The 20,661-nt window shown below is 40.9% G+C and overlaps 1 protein-coding gene across 1 annotated transcript; it reads right to left on the reverse strand.

Moving 5' to 3' along the window:
* Window positions 1–20,402, reverse strand: LOC140233359 (uncharacterized). Its single transcript, XM_072313801.1, has 8 exons — window positions 19,002–20,402; window positions 15,042–15,340; window positions 7,742–11,804; window positions 6,447–6,617; window positions 3,894–3,987; window positions 3,323–3,441; window positions 1,934–2,911; window positions 1–929 (listed from the first exon to the last, which is right to left on the reverse strand). The coding sequence occupies exons 1-7, from the start codon at window positions 20,346–20,348 to the stop codon at window positions 1,940–1,942; spliced, it is 7,065 nt and encodes a 2,354-aa protein (XP_072169902.1). The 5' UTR covers window positions 20,349–20,402; the 3' UTR covers window positions 1–929; window positions 1,934–1,939.
* Between the last annotated feature and the right edge of the window lie 259 nt (window positions 20,403–20,661).

Raw genomic sequence — 20,661 nt, forward strand, 5'->3', positions numbered from 1 at the left:
ATGATTTCAGCAGCTGATAATTAAAAGAAACTAGATACGCGAAAATGCTTGAAACTTTGGCAAATTGCCATTGACATTCAATGCATTGTGTAGATACAACATTTCGCATGCACTTTTCTTTCACAAATCTTGGCTCTTCGCAAAATTCGTGAGTTTCTTGTATGCGAAAATTTCTGTTTTTACAGTATCCTTAATCAATATATCAACAGCACTTTTTCTTTAAAAGAGCCACAGATAGAGGGGAGGGAATATAACATTACACAACATACAATGCAACTAACAGCTAAATTCAGCCAGTGTATCTGTTGGCTTTAAAAAAAAAAAAAATCTAAGAATCTGCAATTTTTGTTTTATGAGAAATTCAGAGGAACAAAGTTCTTCACAAATTTGCTTAACTGACCTTTAATATTTCTGTGAATTTCAAAATGTAAAATGTAAAAAAATGCAATTTTTGTTTTATGAGAAATTCTGAGGAACAAAATTCTCAATGAATTTCCTTAACTGACCTTTAATATTTCTGTGAATTTCAAAATGCTGTAAATTCTACACTAATACCCTAAAACACTTATACCAGCCGTTGAGTTCCAATACAAGTTGAGGAGCTGTTAACCATCATATGTGTAACGTGAATCAGTTGATGGTTCATAGTGACTTACGAACCTCTTTCAACTTTGGCAGGAAGTGCTCCAGACAGCACAAAAGCAACAATAGGCCATGGGGTGAATCTCATCATACAGTCACTTGGTTATATTAACATTATGTAAAGAATAATGAAATGTTTTCTGTACAGTGTCATGACCTGGGCAAACAGAATGTAAGTGAGCTCTGGGTAAAAATATCAAATATCCCATATTGGGATGTTGCTGTTCCGAAGTGTCTTAGTTTCTCTGTTGATGTCTCCCTTGAGCCAGTCCATCACCTTATGTCATCTGAAATTATGCATAAATAAAAAAAAAAAAAAAAAGAGAGAGAAATATTTGAGATGACTCAATAATGTCTGGACAATACATGTAAATCATTATCCCATCAAAAACAAAACCAAATTCATGGTAAGGCTATTTCAATTAAAAGTTTTGGTTGATTTCACCATTCTCATGAATAGGTGGCTCTGAGCACTTAAAGGAAAAAGGAAGTGGTTCACACCTGCAGAATGTTTGCAACGGGGACAGTTGAAGAATGCTGCAATGTGTAAAATAAATCAACATTTACAATTACACATCTTATCATTATTCGAATAGGCTTGCCTTAGCTGGATACGATGACCTCCTTATAGCCCTGTACAACTATTTTACTGACACCTGTGTTATTTTAAAATTCTATACTTGAAGGCAAGCATTGGGCATGATGTTTGCCTTCTTTTTATGTACAATATTTTGTCTTTTCTAAAGGTAGCATTCATTGTATTTTTATATTTTGTGACTTAGCAACATGAATAACATATATCTCCTAATACATTTTTAAATACCTGCCTCACATTCTCATACAGCTTTATACTAAAGTCTTTGCTTGTTTGTATAATCTTACTTTCTTGGCTCTACTGCTTTGACTTTACCCCAATTATCCATGACTATCATGTTATTATTTGTTCTGTATTATCCCTTCTCTCAAAGCCAATATGAACATGGAGTATACAATTGGTTTCTTTTAAACTTACAGTACGCTGTGCCCTATAGAAACAAAACCTGCTTCTGAATGAGAAAACAACAATTAAATACTTGTGTTTGCTAGCCAAAACTGAGATTTTCACTACTTGATTTGCGGGATCTTGTCTACTACAGCACAGCAAATGAAGATGTTGTTGAGAATGATACAACTGTGTAATGACATAAGTAGAGCCGATCCCAATGTAGAGTCAGAGTCAGACTTCGAGAGAAAGAGAGTGAAAGAGGAAGACACAAGGAAAAATACTCCCACCCAAAAATATGAGGCTTACTTGCTTTTACTCCCCAAGAGGTGGTGGCGGTGGTATTGGAGCTGGTAAACTACTGGTGTCTGCTTGTGCACCTTCACTACCTGGTACAGCCGGCAACTCTTCCACCTCCTCGTCCTCATCCGATTGTTCCTCCTGGCCTTCAGCTACTTTGGTAGTTTCCTCACTTTCTTCTTCCTTACCTTGGAAGGCACTGGCAATGTCACTTTCCTTTAACACAAACTTTGCAGGAGCCTCCTTGTCCACTTTTTTCGGCTTTGTCTTCCCAGCAATCTCTGTTGCCTCCGACTTATCACTGATAACTGGCAATGCCTTCCCGCTGGCACCCTGGAGGAATGCATCGAGATTCGAAGGCGGAGGAGCCTCAGGCTCCTTCAATTTGCGTGTTGGCCTCTTCCCAATCATTGGCATCTGCCGCTGGACCAGGGTTGTCGACCTCACAGATCTGCTCCGGAGTACGGGCGCCTCAGTCGCGGGCGGTGTGGTGACAGTGGTCGATGGTGATGGCGCGGCTGTTGTGGCGGGGGTGGCTGAAGATGCTTGAGCGTTCTTCCCGCGGAGCAGAGCTGTCGGGATCAGGCGCTTGGCGCTGCTCAGCTTGATGCTCAGTTTGTTGGCATCCTTCTTTGCAGGTGCAGCAGTATCAGTGTTGCCACTACCTGCATCCTTCCTGAGCTCAAGGGGTGGTGGCGGCGTTGTGTCGGTAGTCCCCTTTACAACAGCCTCTGTAGCCTTCTCCCTTGTGAACTCGAATGTCCCAAAACCATCCTTCTGCTTCCTTGTAACCTTCACATCTGAAGATTCCTTTTTGAGGTGCTTAGCCAAATCCTGCACATCACCACTGTCTTCAGCTTTTCTCTTGGTCCCTTTGTCCCCCTCTTCCTCCTTGTCTTTGCCAGGACCACTCTCCTGGGAGTTAAGGGATGCTAGTTTTTCCAGGTCAAGCTGCTTTTCATACTGTTTGTGTTCGTCAACAAATTTCTGAAATGTGAAGAACCAAGAAATGATTTCCCTAAGAGTTAAAGGAGCTGCATTTTCTAAGTTACTCATATTCATGAACATAAACAAACTTGAACAGCAAAACATAAACCACGCAGACCATATCAGTTGGTTTAAAGTAAAAAAAAAATAATAATAATAAAAAATATTTCAACACACACTCCTTGAAACCAAAGAAACAGGGAAAAGAAATGCACCTAGAAATCTCACTTCACCTATTTGGAATAAAAATTTCTCTCCCTTGTTCATTTGTAGAAATTAAAAACAATAAACACTTATATATATTCCAGTGCATATGTGCTCTGACATGATGCAAAGCATTTAGCACTAATATTCTGTTCACGCATCCACTTTGTTGCCCCATCTTAAGTGGTACAAAAGACATAAACCTACGTGGTACGCCAAGTTGTGACTTGGGCTCTTCATGTGCTCAGTCCCACACACACCATCGCCGTAAAACTCCTTGCAAAGACGACAGTAGAACCCATTCACTGGCATCATAAACTCTCCACCTGGATGAAAGCAACAGCAAAATGGTACATGCCAGTTTAGTCACATTGACAGTGTGAAACACAATGAGCACTCAAAGCTCATTTTCTCACACTCTTCTTTATGGGAGAAGGATTTGGTAAAAACTACCTAAAGTATCTTGTGGTCATCTTCCGTTTTCTGGAAGAGGATAAGCAACATAAGGGTGATGCCATCAGAAATGGAGAACTTACCAGCAGTTTGAGTTACCACATCTTCAAGATATGTGATGCATGCCAAGATATTAAAAATCCAATATGATGTCTCCAACACAATGTGCTCTCTGAAATGTGCCAAGATAGAATACTAGTACATATTTGTGCTACGAATTGGAGATAATTGCTTCTTACAAATTAACATAAAACACAATTTGATGGAAGGATTGAAGTAGCCAACGAACTGAATCTTCCTTCATTCTAGATATGGAGTGCATCACCTTTCACAGGGGCTTGAATCATGCCCTCCGTGGAACCTTCCTTGCCGGATTTGAGATCACTAGGCATCCATGGTCGGTCCATTGGATCCATTTGCTGAAAGACAGAAAGGATGGGAAGGCATCACTTTTAAACGATGCAAATCAATCCACATGGGGACAACTTTTGGCTCACAACCCACAAAAGTTCAACTTGTAATGTGGACTGTCCTAATTGGCCAATTTCACAGATTTTCTCTGCTACAAAAAAGGTTCGTTTCATTGACTACTTGAGTACAGTTAATTTGTGCTCCTCTGACTTCACATCTTCCAACAATCTCATCATAAATAACCACTTATTACTGAAGGATGTATCTGAGCCGAGTACTAAACAAATGCAGCTTTTTGGACAGACTGACCTAAATACATAAAGATCCTTTACAGAAAACAGTCCAGAGTTCATCATCATTGAATGCAAAACTTCCTGATCTCTCCAAATGATCTCTCCAAATACAAGCTTTTAAGATGGATACCCCTTCCAAGGCCCCCTTAAACACTTAATAAAGACAATTTCCACCACCAACAACAAATGGTGAACACTGCAATGACAGCATGTTATCAAATTCTGCACCTGTTGAAGACCTTTCGCATTGTCACATAAAAGTAGGTTTACATGAATGGTTCTGCTTGCATGTCATTCTGCCTGGCTCAGGAAGTGTGAACATCAGGAACATAAATATCATACAGAAAAGTACATACCACAACACAACTGATTGATGCAATGTGTTGCCTACAAGTATCTGGGTGAACTCTCGTTTTTCCTCCGAGGGTGGGGGGCAGATGCATTTGATACTTGACACTAAATCTAGACCATGCACAGTAAAGACAGTAAAACTCTCGACATACTGAGAGCTACATCCATGACAAGACTAGCTATTTGTAAGTACTCCATAGTATACTCATGTTGCTCTTTAGATATACGGTATTATTTTCACAAATGATGCACCACACGACCTGTGCTAAGCAAGAATGATTTCTATGCTTAAGGAATAGTCTACAGCACAAGTCCAGCTCAACATAAATGTAAATGACATCCAGGCATACACAGCATTGTTCCAACATATTTAATGTCACTATTACGATTGCCTGAGTGCGGGTGACCGAAAAATATTATTAACTACTGCAGGGATTAAATTTTTGTCCCAGTTCTACTGGTACATTACCAAAAAAGATATTCCACTTTGTTATGTCATCTATTTCTGAAAATTGCTGACAACGTGAAGAAACCTATCATCTATGAGAGAAAAATTTTGGTGACTGTGAACTCTATGATTTTCTATAAACTATGATAATATTTATAAAACTCACTTGACATATTATCTCGATGATGAACTAGCTATGTGTCATGTACTACGTACAAAGTGTATCCCTGAAACTAAAGGCTAAGTATATCATGTTTCAAGGATGTAAGGCCGGCCCAGTGATGCAAGAAGGAAAACATAAATGGAAACTCAAGTATGCATTACTCAGAAGCGTAACTGGTGTTTAGATTGGACAAATTATAAGGGATCAAGCTCGCAAGGTCACTTGTCAATCTATGTTCAAGGTGACTTTGCTAAACATAGATAAAAGTTAAATATATGAATTTTCTGATTCATCAGAACTGGTCATTATATAAGAAAGTCCAGGAATTTCAAAGTTTCATGTGTCTTCATGGAACAGTGATATCGATCACAATGAGATGAGATGATGTTGCTGCCTTAGATATGTCTCCCACTGACTTGCAAAGAAATTCCTCTACAAATAAAAAGAATATACAGTGGACTCCCGTTATAACGAAGTCCTCGGGACCGGCAGTTTTCTTTCGTTATATCGGAATTTCGTTATAACCGAACAAATAAACAATAGAAATACATAGAGTGGATGACATTGCAGCCCAAATTTTTACTTCGTTATAACCGGAATTTCGTTGTAACCGTGTTCGTTATAACGGGAGTGCACTGTATCACATACTTTGCATCAATTACTCTTTCAGTACGTGTTCATAAATTTAGCAATGAGGACTTTACAAAGGGACAGGGTGTAGTTGCTATGGTGGACTCTTAGATATTTTTCATGCACAAACCAATGAAAGAGTTGTGGGATGATGGCACTGTCACCACATCAAATTTCCACATCTGATTGTGACTGATAAATCACTGTCGTTGAAAAACATGTCATGCCTTAAAATTCCACGACTCGCACGAACGTCAATTTTTTCTGGAACTTGACCGGCTTTGTTTATTGGCTTTACTCTACGTCAACTTTAACGTGCTGTAGCATTTCACTGAAAGACTTCCTTCAGTTCCATTATCATGCAAATTAAAGGTATTCTCACACATAAAACTAGAAGACAAACCCTCCACAATGGGATTTTCTCTCTCTCTCCACTCTGAGATCACCGACTTCAAGTGACCAGACACCAACATACAGAGTCAGGCACACAAGCATCCATTGTGCAGTCTTTTTTGACTTACTTTTTTTTAATTGTTATTTTACTTATTTACTTTTTTTTTGTTGTTTTTTTTTGCTCCATACCTTCACATGCTTCTTTGAGTGCAGGTGAATAAAAAACTCGTTGAGATTGGGAAAGGACTTCTGGCATGTCCTACACCAGTGGTCGCCGTTGTCAAAGTACGCAAACTGAAAGCGTGCCTTGCTCTCCGGGCGCTCTTCCACTGATTCTCGCTTGCTCTGTGAAGTTGAGGCCTGCACGCATTGGGACGCGATCAACATTGGGGGAGGGGTGAGGGGAGAAATAAGAAAAGAAAAAAAGCTTGTTTGGTGACTGGAAGTATGAAGAAATGGTTGAACTGAAACACGGTAAGTCTGATCTGAGGATCACCCCAATTTTAGGAGAATGTTTACATGTCTGAATTATGTTTGTGAAGATTGCTTTTCCTTTCCAAAAGAATGTGAAGTGTTTTGCCTGTCAGACACATGCACAAGGCTGACATTAGCGCCTTGTTCCTTAGCGATGAAAGGAAAAATTCCATGCCTAGCAGCCAGACTCGCAATTTGGATATATGCCAACAGTCTATCTTTCTTAAGCAAAGTTCTTCTTTTTTAATGAGAAAAACAAAGATGAGCTTTTAATTCCCAAACACATACTCCAAAGCAGGGTGATCCTACATCCTTACAAATCAATACATCCAAGCCAACAAAGTCTATTCTTCAGTCATTACCTGTGATGTGTCACAACTTCGGCACTTGGTTGGCAAGATCACCTTATTACCTTGTTTCATATCCACCAGCCAGCACTTCTCATAAGTCTTCGTTGTACTAGCTTCTTGACAGATGAAGAACAAACATTCATTGGTTATGTTATGAAACTGATTGAATGAAAAACAATTTGGTACACAAAATAACAATCAAGACTTTTCCTTCATAAGATCACCATAGTGGTCGATGATTATAAAAAAAAAAAAAACAAACAAACAAATAAAATAAAATTCTTTATCCTGGTCCATGCATACAAACATAATTTGATTCACAAACCCTCATAAGTATTTCTTTGGTATGGAAATGGGCATAATATCTTTTCACCCTTGCATTACACCATCCTTCTGCTTCACAACTAGAATTTAAATCCATTGACCAGTACAACTGTTTTATGTGTAAGTGTGTGTGGGTGCGTCATTCAATAGAGCACAATACTCTTTCTTCAATAGCAAGTATAAAACAAAAACTATGCAAGGCAGCGCTCACCATTAAATAAAATCTCTGATATAATCTTCAGAATCATAATGGTAAATGTGATAAATGTTTATCAGAGTTGGAGAAGGATCCACGAAGGAAAGTTATGCTGTTGTTGTTGCAGTTTGAAATCTTACCTTCCCTTTCTCCCTGTCCCTGTCTCTGTTTCTGTCACGGTCTCTCTCGTCCCTACTACTGCCAGATCTCTCTGTGGACAAGCTTCGCCTCTCCATTTCTCCCCGGTCTTCCAGTGTCCGGGTGCTGTAAGCCTTTCTCAGTGACCGAATCTCCTCAACAATCTCCTCTTGGAGCCTGTTATTCTTCACCAACAGAGGATCTTTGTGGCCATCCTTCTGGTGCTGCTTGCGTCTCATCAGCTCACCCTGCTGCTTTCTCAATATTGACAGCTCTTTCTCGAGGACATTGAGCTGCCTCTGGTACTCTTCCTTCTCTTTTCTCAGTCTGTACTGGCGCTCCTCCTCCTCTTTTTTAAATTTGTACATTCGTTCCTCTTCCTTCCTCTGCTCTTCTCTTCTCCTAAATTCCTTCTCTCTCTGCAGTTTCTCCTCCTCCCTTCTGATCTTTTCTTCCATGGTCTTCAGGGCTACCTCCCTCATAAGCCATTCCTGCTCCTTTTTCAGCATCTCATGGCGGCGCTTTTCTTTTTCTTTCAGCATCCGCTCCTGGTATTCAGAGCGGATTTCCTCTTCAATGCGCTTTCTTTCTCTGGTTTCCCATTCCCGCTGGCCGAAGTATTCCTCTTCATACCGGTGTTCTTGTGGCTCGTGCCACATCTTGGTGGATTCCTCTCTGGTGGTATGCCTGCTCCCTTCATAGGAATACGGCTCATCTTGCCCTTGAGGCAGCAGAACGATGCGTCGATTTGGTTTGGTATCTGAGGACATGGTTTCCTGAGCAACCTCTATCTTTATGTTGGCCAGATCTGAATACTGTGAGCGTTTGCGTGATGCCTCGTGATCTAATTCATCATCACTTACAGGTTCCATAACTGGGCTACCTGAACTTGCTTTGGAGGTTCTGTAAGATTTTTTACCATCTTCCCTGTCAAACTCTCCTCTTTTACCCTTGTCTGTATATCCAGCGTCACTTCTGGGTTTGGACCCTTTGCCTTCCACATACTGAGTAACATCTCCACTTTTCTTAGATTGCAGGTGGCTATCTTGTTCCCTAGGCAACTTCTCTGCTGCAGTATTAATCTTTTCCCCACCTTTTTCCTTCTTCTTTTTCTTCACATCTCCTTTATCTTTCTTTTTCTTTTTCTTACCAGGCTTAATCATCTCATCTGGAGCTGGTGTTGCAGGAACTTGTAATCCAGTAACAAGAAATGATGCAGTTTGATTTAAGCCTTCTAACTTGTAATCAGCACTAGAAACAAGAGGGTCAGAGGCGCTCTGTGCTTTTGTGTCTGCTTCCGATCTTTGCACTTCAAGGAACTGTGAGATAGCAGTTGCATGTTTACTCTGTGATTCCTGCACTATCTCTTGCCCTGCCTTTATCCCTTTTTCCTTTTCTATTGCCACTTTTTTGGCCATGTCAAAGTCAAAGCCAATAGCTGTGAGAATATTTTGGATCTGTGTAGAATCCATCGGTTGTGGCTGTCCTGTAGATTTGGTCTCTGGGACATATTCTTCCTGAGATGTAACAGGTACTTGCTCTACATACTGCCCTTGACCTGGGAATGAAGTATGTCCTTGCTGAGCCTGACTTGCGGCAAATGGTTGCTGAGCTGCTGAAGGCATCTGATCATAGCCCACCTGGCTTTGTGCAGGCTTTGTCTCACCATATAAGAACTGGTCTTCCTCTTCCAGCGCATTCACTTGTCCAGGTTGTGGCTCTGACAGAAATGGTATTTCCTGACTGCGTTGAAATCCAAGCCCGCTTTGCAAGGTTTGAGCTCCAAACAATCCTGAAAGAGGATTACTTTGTGGCAGTTGCTGCTGCTGCAGCTGGGGTAGTTGTTGTGATTGTTGGGTTCCAGCTAGTACAGCCGACAGCTCTGGTGTGAGCTTGACCCCAGACTGCTGAAGAATTGCAGACAAAGTATTATTGGTGGATTGTGAAGCTGGTGGAAATGTGTCAGCTGCTTGATTTCCAAGTCCAGGAATCATTCCTACATTTGTTGATGATGCTGCACCAAACCCATCAACTGAACTGCCAAAGGTACCTCCTGCTGCAGATGGAATGCCTGCAAATCCTGGAAGAGAGTGCTGATTTCCACCAAGAGTTCCAAGCAGTGAGAATGTGTCTGATGCAGTTGATGCAACTGTACTATCACCTCCTAAACCAGGAATCCCCATGTCACCTTGTGCACCAAAGAAACCTGCACTCTGTTGTGGTTGTTGCTGCTGTTGCTGCTGCATTTGTTGCTGAAGTAAATACTGTGGCTGCTGTTGCTGTTGCTGAGCAGCACTCACTGCAGTGAGCAGAGATGCCACTGACTGAGAAATTGGTTGACTGCTTTGAGGGGCCAAAGTTGATAAAAGCGATGTCAACTGTGTCAAATCTGGACCAACATCTTTGGCGACGTCTCCACGGGCTGTCTCTGAAGGAATGGAAACTGGAGTTGCTTGCTCCTGCGAGACAGGTGGTGCTATCCCCTTTTTCTTCAGGATTGATTTTAAAGGTTTGGCTGTAGGAACAGGCAGCAAATTTGGCTTTACAGCAGGTTCTGATGTTGCTGTAACTGTGAGAGGAGGCATGTCAAGTATAGGACCACTGTAAACCTTGCTTTTCATTGGCTTTGTTAACTGCTTTAAGCCAAGAGGATCGTTAAGTCCACCTCCCTTAGCAAAAACAGATGGTTTTGCTGGTTCACCTAGATTGGCATCTTTGACCTCTTCCTGGGATGGGGTGCTTGGCTTTGGCATCAATTCACCGGTAAAAACATCAACTTCTCTTGATGCAGCATCCTCTGTTTGCTTAACATTATCCGGTATATCATCTTTAATGGCTCTATCTTGTCTGGCTTCTTTAGTATCCTTTACATCAATGCCTCCTTCAGCAACTTTTCGATCAGATGCACTCTCCTCAGGTTTAGAGATCTTGTCTCCTTTTCCCGCAGATTTAGAGTCCTTTTCCTTTGACTGACTCCTACTTCTGCTGCTGGAGCTGAAACTTGATCTAGAGTATGAACTAGATCTAGATCTTGACCTAGACGAAGATCTTGAGGAACTCCTAGAGCTTGACCTACTGCTGCGAGATGAATAACTAGATTCCCGACTTCTTTGCCTTTTGTGTCGAGAGTAGCGCCTTTCCCTAGACCTTGAGCGGGAGCGTGATCGAGACCTACCTCGCCTTCTGTCAGTGGGCCAGTATTTCCTACCCCTGTTACCTCTACCACCTCTGGTATAGTGGTACTTATCATGATACCCTCGCCCTCTACCACGTATAATGAACCTACCCCTACCAAATGTGTGTGGAGAAGACCTTCTCCTATGACGTTCTCTGCTATCTGACCTTGACCTCGAACCTGATCTTCGTCTTCTATCTTCTCTCCTATGTTCATGCCTGTGCCTTTTCTCACTACGATCTCTGCTCCTACTACGCCTGTCTCTGTGTCTATCTCTATCTCTACCTCTATCTCTATCTCTATCTCTATCTCTGTCTCTATCTCTATCCTTGCTCTTTTTCTTTCTCTCCTCCTTTTGCTTCCTGCTTTCACTTTTTTGGTCCTCTTTTGCATCAGGTTGATCTTCCCTTGGTGTAGCTTTTTCTGTACTACTGGAAAGAGCTTCCAAGCTTTTCCTTGCTGTTGCAGGATTATTGTACCTAATATCCTTAACTATTTGACCAACATGCAATGATGGGTCACGCTTTTTGACAGGCTTAACGGGTTCCACTTTGGGCTCAGGTGGTAGAGGTTTAGGTAGGAGTACTATGTGTTTGTCTGAACTCTCTTCGTCACTCTCCCACTTCGATTTTGGAATGGTGACTACTGAAACAGCTGGTTCCTTGCTATCCTGATCTGGCTCCGAGGATGGGGAGACATCATCAAGGCCACCAGAGCTTTGGGCTTGGGGTTCATGTACCTCAGCCTTCGTCACATTTGACTGCTCTTGAACTTCTGAGTTATCTCTGGGTTGGGATGGACCTGATGGCCTCTGGTCATCGTCTTCTGGGTTGTCTCGTTTTGTCTGGAAGGTGATGACAAGGGCTTCCTTGGGCTCACTGATGTTCATCCTGAAAGCAGAATTAACACTAAAGATAAATATCTCATTCTTCATGGGAGACTGAGATATTAAAATGGATTTCAGAAAGGTGCCACACATTCTAGGTGTCACATTAATGGTCTTTATTTGTGTGTGGGGGTAGGGTAGGGGATTAGAGTCCAGTTCATGATCTGTAAGATTGTGAAAATTTGAAGTATCGGTAACAATAATTTTCAATGTTGTAGCAAAAGTGTACATGATGGCAGCTGTCTCATTGTTGCCTGGCTATTTCAATAGTGACTGCCGCTGCAGTAACTTTGGCGTCCATGTCTTTAGTCACTTTAAAAGAATACTTACAATATGTGATTTTCTTCTACAACTACTCACCTTTGCACTCTTAATCTGTTGAGGATGGACTGATTTTGCTATAACATGCATTTCCCATAGACAACTGCCCGAGTATTCTCGGGACTTGTCCTCAACGGTTTAAGGGGTCAAATTCTGTCCAACATTGTATATGACTGCAATTTGGCACGTAATGCAGGGACTCACTGCCTAACATGCTGTACTTTGAGGGTAACAGGTTATGCAGCAGTAAGGAAGAACTCATGCCTCCATTTCATTCCATAGTTGGTGAGGTTACAATTTGACTACACATATTGCTCGGCCTGTAGAATGGCTGAAGTCAAGCTTTCACAATATCATGATTCTGCGTATCCAGTACCTGAAGTGCACGCAAGAAAACATGAACAGGCGTTGCTTGAAGTTATGCAATTACAACTGTGAATGTATGTTGTCCACGAGTTAGCAACGGATATTGTGCCCTTCACTATGCATTAAATCAGTGATGCTGACAGAACTACAAACACGTTCTAGAGGATGATAGGTACATGTTCCAATGAGTATGAGTGCTTATGTGTACAACTATAAACTAATTGCATATGTAGCGGAAAGTGTGTGGAATACTACCACCAGTATGCAGATATTACCTTGATAGAGGTGAAGTATAACACTTTTTATATCCCTCGCAAATTATTTCTTGTCCTGTGATTGGTTGAGAGGACTGAAAGTGACAAAACACATTTCTACCATGAAAATCTTTGTTCCATCAGAGTCTTACTAAAAATTATATCACACTGGTGATCTCTGGTGTACATACCGTGTGCGTGCTCAGTGGTAGCACTTACTGAGTTTGGAGATGACATGCATGTCTACTAATGTACAGTGTAGAGTACTTAGCGGCTGAGTGCGCAGTTGTCTCTTGATAAAACATGTGTACGCGCTGGCCTCCCCAAGCATGACTGACTGTGAATGACTTGTCGAAAAGAGTAAAGCAAGGAGGATGCTGTAAAGGGTAAATTACAGAATACCTCCAGCCAATTAATCATTGGGAGGGATATAAAACAAATGTACCAGGGCATTGTTCCAGGCACCAGTTGAAACTATGTGCATTTGGTGACTTCAATAACACCATTTTCTTCGGGGCTGCACCCCTCAGAAAATACCAGTTAGTACTATTGAAGTCACCTCATGCAGTTTCAACCAGAGCCTCTCAAGCCTGGTATATTTGTATAACATCCCTACCAGAGTTTGAGTGTACAGTGCTTAACCATTAATCATGAATCGCTTTAGCGAGAACCCAGTTAAATGCAAAAAAAAAAACAACAACAACAAAAAAACAACTTGATGTAACAAATTTTTCACGTGTTATCTTAACTACTTAATCAGAACCATGAACCGCTAAATCAGGGCAAATCTGGCTGAAACACTTTCATTCTTTGTCATTTATTTCTAAAAATAATATGTAAATCCTTAGAAATAATTGAAGGGATTTCATTTCCTCACAAGAAGGATTATTTTCTAACCAGTTCCATAGATTATGCCAACTGCAGTCTAAACATTTGCTGTTCTAAGGCAGTGAGATGTAGCGCAGAGGCGGTCATCTTATCAAGCGTCGTCAGCTCCTACTCGTGCACTTACACTGTATCACCCCTTCAGTATGCGTGATACAGAGAGTCATCCTCCCCGCGTGCGGCTCATACCGGTACTCTCCCTGTTTGTGCAAAGTATGCTTGCAGTGTGTGTGTGTGTGTGTGTGTCAGCATAACGAGGGGGCATGATATGAATGTGTTCATATGATCATCGCAACCAGTGTTGTTGTAATGTGCATGTTGTAAACATGCTATAACAGTGTTTGGAAGTTAGCATAGCTGGCTCTTTTTATGTATCAATAGGGTGCTGAGGAATCTTGACTTTATGCACATGTGCTTTGAACTCTTAAAAACAGGTTATTTTGTGGATCAAAATGAGGGAAGGTTGTTTCGATAGCGATGATGCATTTGCCAAAATTATGAGACTGCTGTGCCTATTCTCATCGCCGTTTTGTGTCTATGTGTCGTAGCGCATGCGTACTTGCTGCTGTGGTTATCAGCGGGACTGATTAACTGTGCATGGTTTAGTGTAATGCCCATATACTGGGCTTCATGTTGTGTGCTTTGCACAGGCGAATATCAGTCACAGCTTAAGCGGGAGCACCACTTAAACGGGAGAAAAACTTGTCTCCCTGGAAAGGAATATTACCATCACAAATTCAACCACTTGTGAAATTGTCTGATAAGGTCATTCATTTGCGATAATACATTCACAGTATATGGCCAGGTATGGCATAGAGAATTAGTATGTGTGTTTAAGCAATGTGTGCAAAATAGTGAAGAACAATCTGTACATACATGTAATCTTGATGTATAATTATGTGGGTTTTTTGGGTTTTTTTAATCAGAACAAACATATCATCTGGAGTGTAACTCAGTTGTACTCCACAGGATTCAACATAGACTCTAGGCCAAACACAATGAAATACCCACATGAAATGTAATCCATTTGCACTTAAATCTCACCATTTATATTACATGAATATCTACACTGGAAATGCAATGATTTCCTGGAATGATTAGAGTGAAACTGTTAATAAAAGCTTCCACACAAATGTCATTGTTACAGGCTGTTGTAATCATGTCCTTGATGCAGCAAATATCATGACTGCACTAATATGTGTTTAATCTAACAAATCTAACTCAAGTCAATATGCTACCGCTTTTCACTAGACCATTCTTAAAAATAGCTATGATACTACATTGTATGTACACATATAATGCTCAATTACAGGAGTATGACTAATGTGAAAAAGATTTAATGATACATTTCTTAACTTTGACCATATTGTCATATCTTTATGTTGGGGGGGGGGGGGGGAGGGGGTGGTACTCACTGTTCACTCTGATTCTCGGGTGGTGGAATGTCAGCATATAAGTCGAAATCCTCATCAGCCACAGGGTTTTGCCTCTTCCTTCTATGATGTGGGACAGGGGCTGGTGTGGGATTCGCACCCTGCTGAGATGTCACAGGTGGTCCCAGGCGTTCAGCAGCACTAGGTGCATTGGTGACAGGAGGACCCAAGCGGTCCATGGCTGATGCTGGGCCTGGGTCCTGCTGGCCAAGGCACTGGTCATTCGTGACCGTTATCACTAGGGAAGTCTTCGGCTCCAGCTGACTAGGATTCCCAGGCTCCTGTGAGTTTTATTACACACAATTTAAGGGCCAACTTGCAAGTGTTGTGCATTATCTCACATTGCAAAAGGCATTTCATATAACTGCACACAAAATCTAAGTGTTTTTGTTTTTTTGTGTGTGGTAGTACAGATGTACTCTCATGTGAAATAGAAATACAGTCAACCTCGGATACCTTGAATTCGTCGGGACTGAAGAAAATGGTTCGACATAAGCGAACTTCGAGGTATGCATACGTCGAGTTTTCTTCGACTTATCCGACGTTTATCGATGTTCAACATGGTATCTGTTATAGTGCCTACTGATTGTTTGCATGCTTGTCAATTGGAATTGAATCGACTTTTATATGAATGAATTGAATGAAAATTGGAATTGAAATCAAAATTTCAGAAATAAAGATTTTGGTGGCCCGATCGCGCCACCAAAAAAAAAAAAAAAAAAGTCGGATGTTTGCCTTTACTTTTGAAAATGAACAGCGGTAACAATCAGCTCCGTAAGATGCTAAAATAAATGTCAGATGTTTGCTTTTAATTGTGGAAATGAATAACGGTAATATTCGACTTGGTATGATACTAAAATAAATGTCGGATGTTTGCTCACACTTTTGGAAATGAATAACGATAAGACTCAGCTCCGTATGGTGCTAAAACTAATGTCAGATATTTGATTTTGCGTTCCGAAATGAATGAGGATAACATTCAGCTCCGGAAGACACTGAAATAAATGTCGAATATTTGCTTTGACGTTCGGAAATGAAAAACAATAACATTCAACTCCGTACGATGGTTAAATAAATGTCGGATGTTTCCTTATACTTTCAAAAGGAAATAGCAATAACATTCGGCTCCGGAAGATGCTAAAATAGATGTCAGATGATCGCTTTTATGTTCGAAAGTGAATAGCAGTAATATTCTGCTCCATACGATGCTAAAATAACTGTCTGATGTTTGCTTTTAAATTTCGAAATGAATAACAGTAACATTCAGCTGCATTCAATGGTAAAATTAATGTTTGATGTTTGCTTTGATGTTTGGAAATGAGTAACAATAATATTCAACTCCTTACGATGATAAAATAAATGCTGGATGTTTGCTTTTACGTTTGAAAGTAAATTGCAATGACATTTAGCTCCGGAAGATGCTAAAATAAATGTCGAATGTTTGCTTTGATGTTCTGAAATGAATAACAATAATATTCAACTCCGTACGATAATAAAATAAATGCCGAATGTGTGCTTTTACGTTCGAAAGTAAATGTCAATAACATTCAGCTCCGGAAGATGCTAAAATACATGTCAAATAATTGCTTTTACATTTGGCATGTTTGGAAGTGAATAGCAGTAACATTCTGCCCCATACGATGCTAGAAAAATGTTGGATATTTGCTATTACATTTCGAAATGTATATCAGTAACATTCAGCTACGTTTGATGGTAAAATAAATGTCTGATGTCTTCCTTGACGTTCAAAAATGAAAAACAGTAACATTCAGCTCCGTGCGATGATAAAACAATTGTCAGATGATTCATTCACTTTCTGAAGTGGACAGCAGTAACATTCGGCTCCGTACGATAATAAAATAAATGTCAGATGTTTGAAATTAGTAACGGTAATATTCTGCTCCGTACGATGCAAAAATAAATAACAGATTGTTGGTTTTACATTTGGAAATGATTGACGGTATTAATCCGCTCAGTAAGATGCTAAAATAAATAGCGGATGTTTGCTTTCACGTTTGGAAATGGATTAGGATAGCATTCAGTTCCGTAAGATTCTAAAATGAATGTCAGTTGTTTGCTTACATTTAAAAATGAATACCGGTATCTTTTGGCTTTTTACAATGCTAAAACAATGCCAACAAATGTCAGCAAATGCTCCCATTTTCTAATTTCAAACGTAAGTTTTGACCTCCTAAATATATCTAGGCATCAACTTTTATAATAATCTCTACGCCTATTTGCCAAATCTCAAAACACAGAATAACATGATTGAATTTTCTATTCATTTGTTTTAGACATGGGCATCTGTATCACTTCAATAATGCTTAATATTAATTTTTCTATGTATAGTGGGACTGATTTAGTTTTTCTAATGTTTTTCGAGATTTTTTTGGGGGGGTGTGTCACCAGATTTTACTTTCGACCACCAAAAAATAAAAATCAATGATATTGGTGGCCCGATAAAAGTTAGTGTGGAGCCCCGTCTATTCTATTCTTCATTATGATCGGCCTATACTTCCAGATCATATACCACACTATTTTCATAATCGCATTGCTGGAAAAAACAAGTTTCAGTGCTTGCGTTCTCGGGGAAGAATAAATGAAACAAACTTCGTGAAAGGCAAAAAAAAAAAGAGTTTAAAAAAGGCACTACGCAGGAGATTGATGTTTTGACAGTGGAGCGTGATTATTGCCAAAGATATAACTGTCAACACGTAAGCAGGTGCGCCATGACGGTTAAGAAATCTACGCGCACAGTATGACTATCACGATCAAAAATCAGAACACAGTGGTTCATAAGAAAAGAAGATGATGGGGCAGAGCGTAGAGCTATCGTAAGCACTCCATTGGCACGGGTGCTATGTGCATATGGTGTGTAGGTAGGTGTTGGGGATTTTTCTTGTCAGCTGTGTACTGGGTATTTCTTAATTGGGCGCGCGATTGTTCTGGTCTCAGAATATTTACAATCGAGTGTGAAAAGATTTGTGACATGTCTTCGCTGTCCATGCGCGCTTAATCGGAGATGCTGAGTGATGTTTGCAATTTCGATTCGAGCAACATGCTGGGAAAAACAATAAGTTAATTAAGATCGGGACATTATATTTCCCTTCAAGATAACCAATCTTTTTCGAGGTACAAAGTTATCTTTTTCGAGGTACACAAATTTTAATACACGGAAACTCCATAGGAACAATCAAGACTTTCATTTTGCCCCCGAGGTAAGTGATATTCGGCTTATCCGACGTCGAGGTATCCGAGTTTGACTGCACATTGAACACGATCATTTTTCTTTTTCTTGAAGAGTAACCACACATTACTGAAACATACAGTAAAAATGAAATACAGTTGACGCAAATATGGGTACCATAAATAGACTTTAAATACAAGAATATGACAACAAAACAAATGCATGTACACGTAAAACTGTATCTAGGTACATGTAAATGTATGATGGTTTACACTACAGATGTACATCTTAAATTGTGCAATACTTTTCTCTTGTTAAAAATCTCAATGTGGCGATTTAAAGTTACAATACATGGCAAAATAATCCTTTCCATGGATATGTCTTATCATCACATCTTGTGTCCTACATTTCATTTCACCATTCTAATCTATCAACTTTGCAGATCAATATATTTGAACGATTAGCACTCAGATTTTTAATTTCTCAAGCATGCATTTTAATAATATCGTTGGCAGAGGCCAAACGTGACCGAATACTGTAAAAGTGGAAATTTTCGCGGTGTTGTGATTTTTGTGCATTTCGCGCAACCAAAAACTAGTGCAAAAATAAAAGCACATGAATATTTTTGCTTGCCATATGTTCCTGTGCGTGATGTCTTGATTCCGCGGAATTAAAAACACGCGAAACTCTTCTTACCGGGCCAAGCGCGAAAAATTAGTCGCGCGAATATATCCACTTTTACAGTAGTAGAGTACCTCTCGAGACGAATCTTGATGATGTGGTGATGGGCGTCGCTGTCGCATCGGATCAGATTCTACACTTTCCATGGGATTACTGCTTTGAAGGGCATTCTGATCCTTCTGAAGGGATGAACTCCTGGAACGTGACTCACGCTCTCTTGATGATTCTCCCCTTCTCGACTCGCCTTCTGCACCTTCTCGCAATCTGTCATGCCCGACGGGAGGCTCTCTAAAATCCTCCCTCCCAGGCCCTGAACTAAAATCATCACCAGGGTGCCACACTTGGTTCCCTTCCCTTTCAAGAATCCTCTCTCTATCACTGCCATCAGTGTGGTCAGGACTGACTAATTCTGTGTCATATCTAGAATCACCAGGACCAGAATTTTTTTCACGACTCCTACTCCTAGAACTTTCAAGAACATCATGTTGATCCCTATCTCTTTCACTGATCCTTTCCTGATGTTGGTCATCATATTCAAACTCATCTTCCTGAAAATTGTCAACAGGCACTGGACTCCTACTACTACGTTCACGTCTATCATAATCTTGCCTTTCATTGTCAGCCCTTCCCCTGTCATAAAAAGGATTGTCATCATATTCAGTAGTGGGATAATTAGTGGAAAAATATTCTGGACTCTCATCTGTGGACCTTTTCCCTTCCCTCTCCCGACTGTGTTCCCATTTTCGGTCATCATAGTCCTTGTAATCGGATCTAGCAGATCTGAATTCTCCAGCAGAGAATGAACTGGGCCTATCCCTATCCCTGTACTCATCATATGCATCTTGATCGTATCTTTCGGTTCTTAAACTCAACTGATCATAATCATCAAAGCTACCTCTTGCACTTTCTGGCAACGAAGCACCTTTCCCTCGATCAAAGTCCCTCTGTCCCTGACCGAAATCTCGGGTAGACATGACCTCTTGCATTGCAGTGTCAGAATAATGCCTTTCACCCATACCTCCTCTTTCGCCATGCCCTATGCTTCTCATGTCAATGTCATCCATACCACATCCTCGACCTCGGTCATTGCGTGGATCTAGCACCGCCGACAGGTGTCTGTCACTGTACAGACTAGGCCCAGCCCCAGGCCCACGTTCGGCGTCGGCTCTCAGTCGAGGATCCGTCATTACCCGCGAGCCTCTACCTTGCCCTCTACCGCCGCTACCAAATCTGTGACTGTGTGGAGGAGAATCACGCCTGCCGCCAGTATGGCCATGGGGCTCCCCCGGTTGTTGTGAGCGTTGTTGGTTCTGACGATAAAAATCATCCCCTCGCCCTCTTCCTCTACCTCTTCCTCCCCTACCTCGAGTTCTTGGGAACCCTCTTCCCCTTACCGGTCTTCTAACAGATCCTCCTCTCATCTTGTGACGATTCACGTCCAAAAGACCCTCTCAAAATTAAACCAAAGTGCATAGGCTACGACGTTCAGTTCAGTTCACATGAGGCCATTTTGACACTGTCAAATTGCAAACAACAGATGGCGTATGACAGTTATCCACGACAGTGCCGTATATTAAGAGAGTCTGGCCAACTCATAAATTGGACGCCATGTCGTTACCCAGCGTACAGTGCGCTTAAGGTTTTAGCGTGTGCGCTTGGGGGTTAGCGTTACGCGCAGGCGTCCCAAAGGCGCAAGGCACTGTATTGCTTGACTTTTTTTTTTTTTTTTATGAT

Source organism: Diadema setosum, chromosome 1, assembly GCF_964275005.1.
Source record: "Diadema setosum chromosome 1, eeDiaSeto1, whole genome shotgun sequence".
Taxonomy (NCBI): domain Eukaryota; kingdom Metazoa; phylum Echinodermata; class Echinoidea; order Diadematoida; family Diadematidae; genus Diadema; species Diadema setosum.

Coding starts and splice junctions, on each gene's coding strand:
- LOC140233359 (XM_072313801.1), bottom strand. CDS start 20,348: ATGAGAGGAGGATCTGTTAGAAGACCGGTAAGGGGAAGAGGGTTCCCA. Junction 3,442..3,893: donor GATTCAAGCCCCTGTGAAAG/GTGATGCACTCC, acceptor GCTTTCATCCAG/GTGGAGAGTTTATGATGCCA. Junction 2,912..3,322: donor GTCACAACTTGGCGTACCAC/GTAGGTTTATGT, acceptor TTCACATTTCAG/AAATTTGTTGACGAACACAA.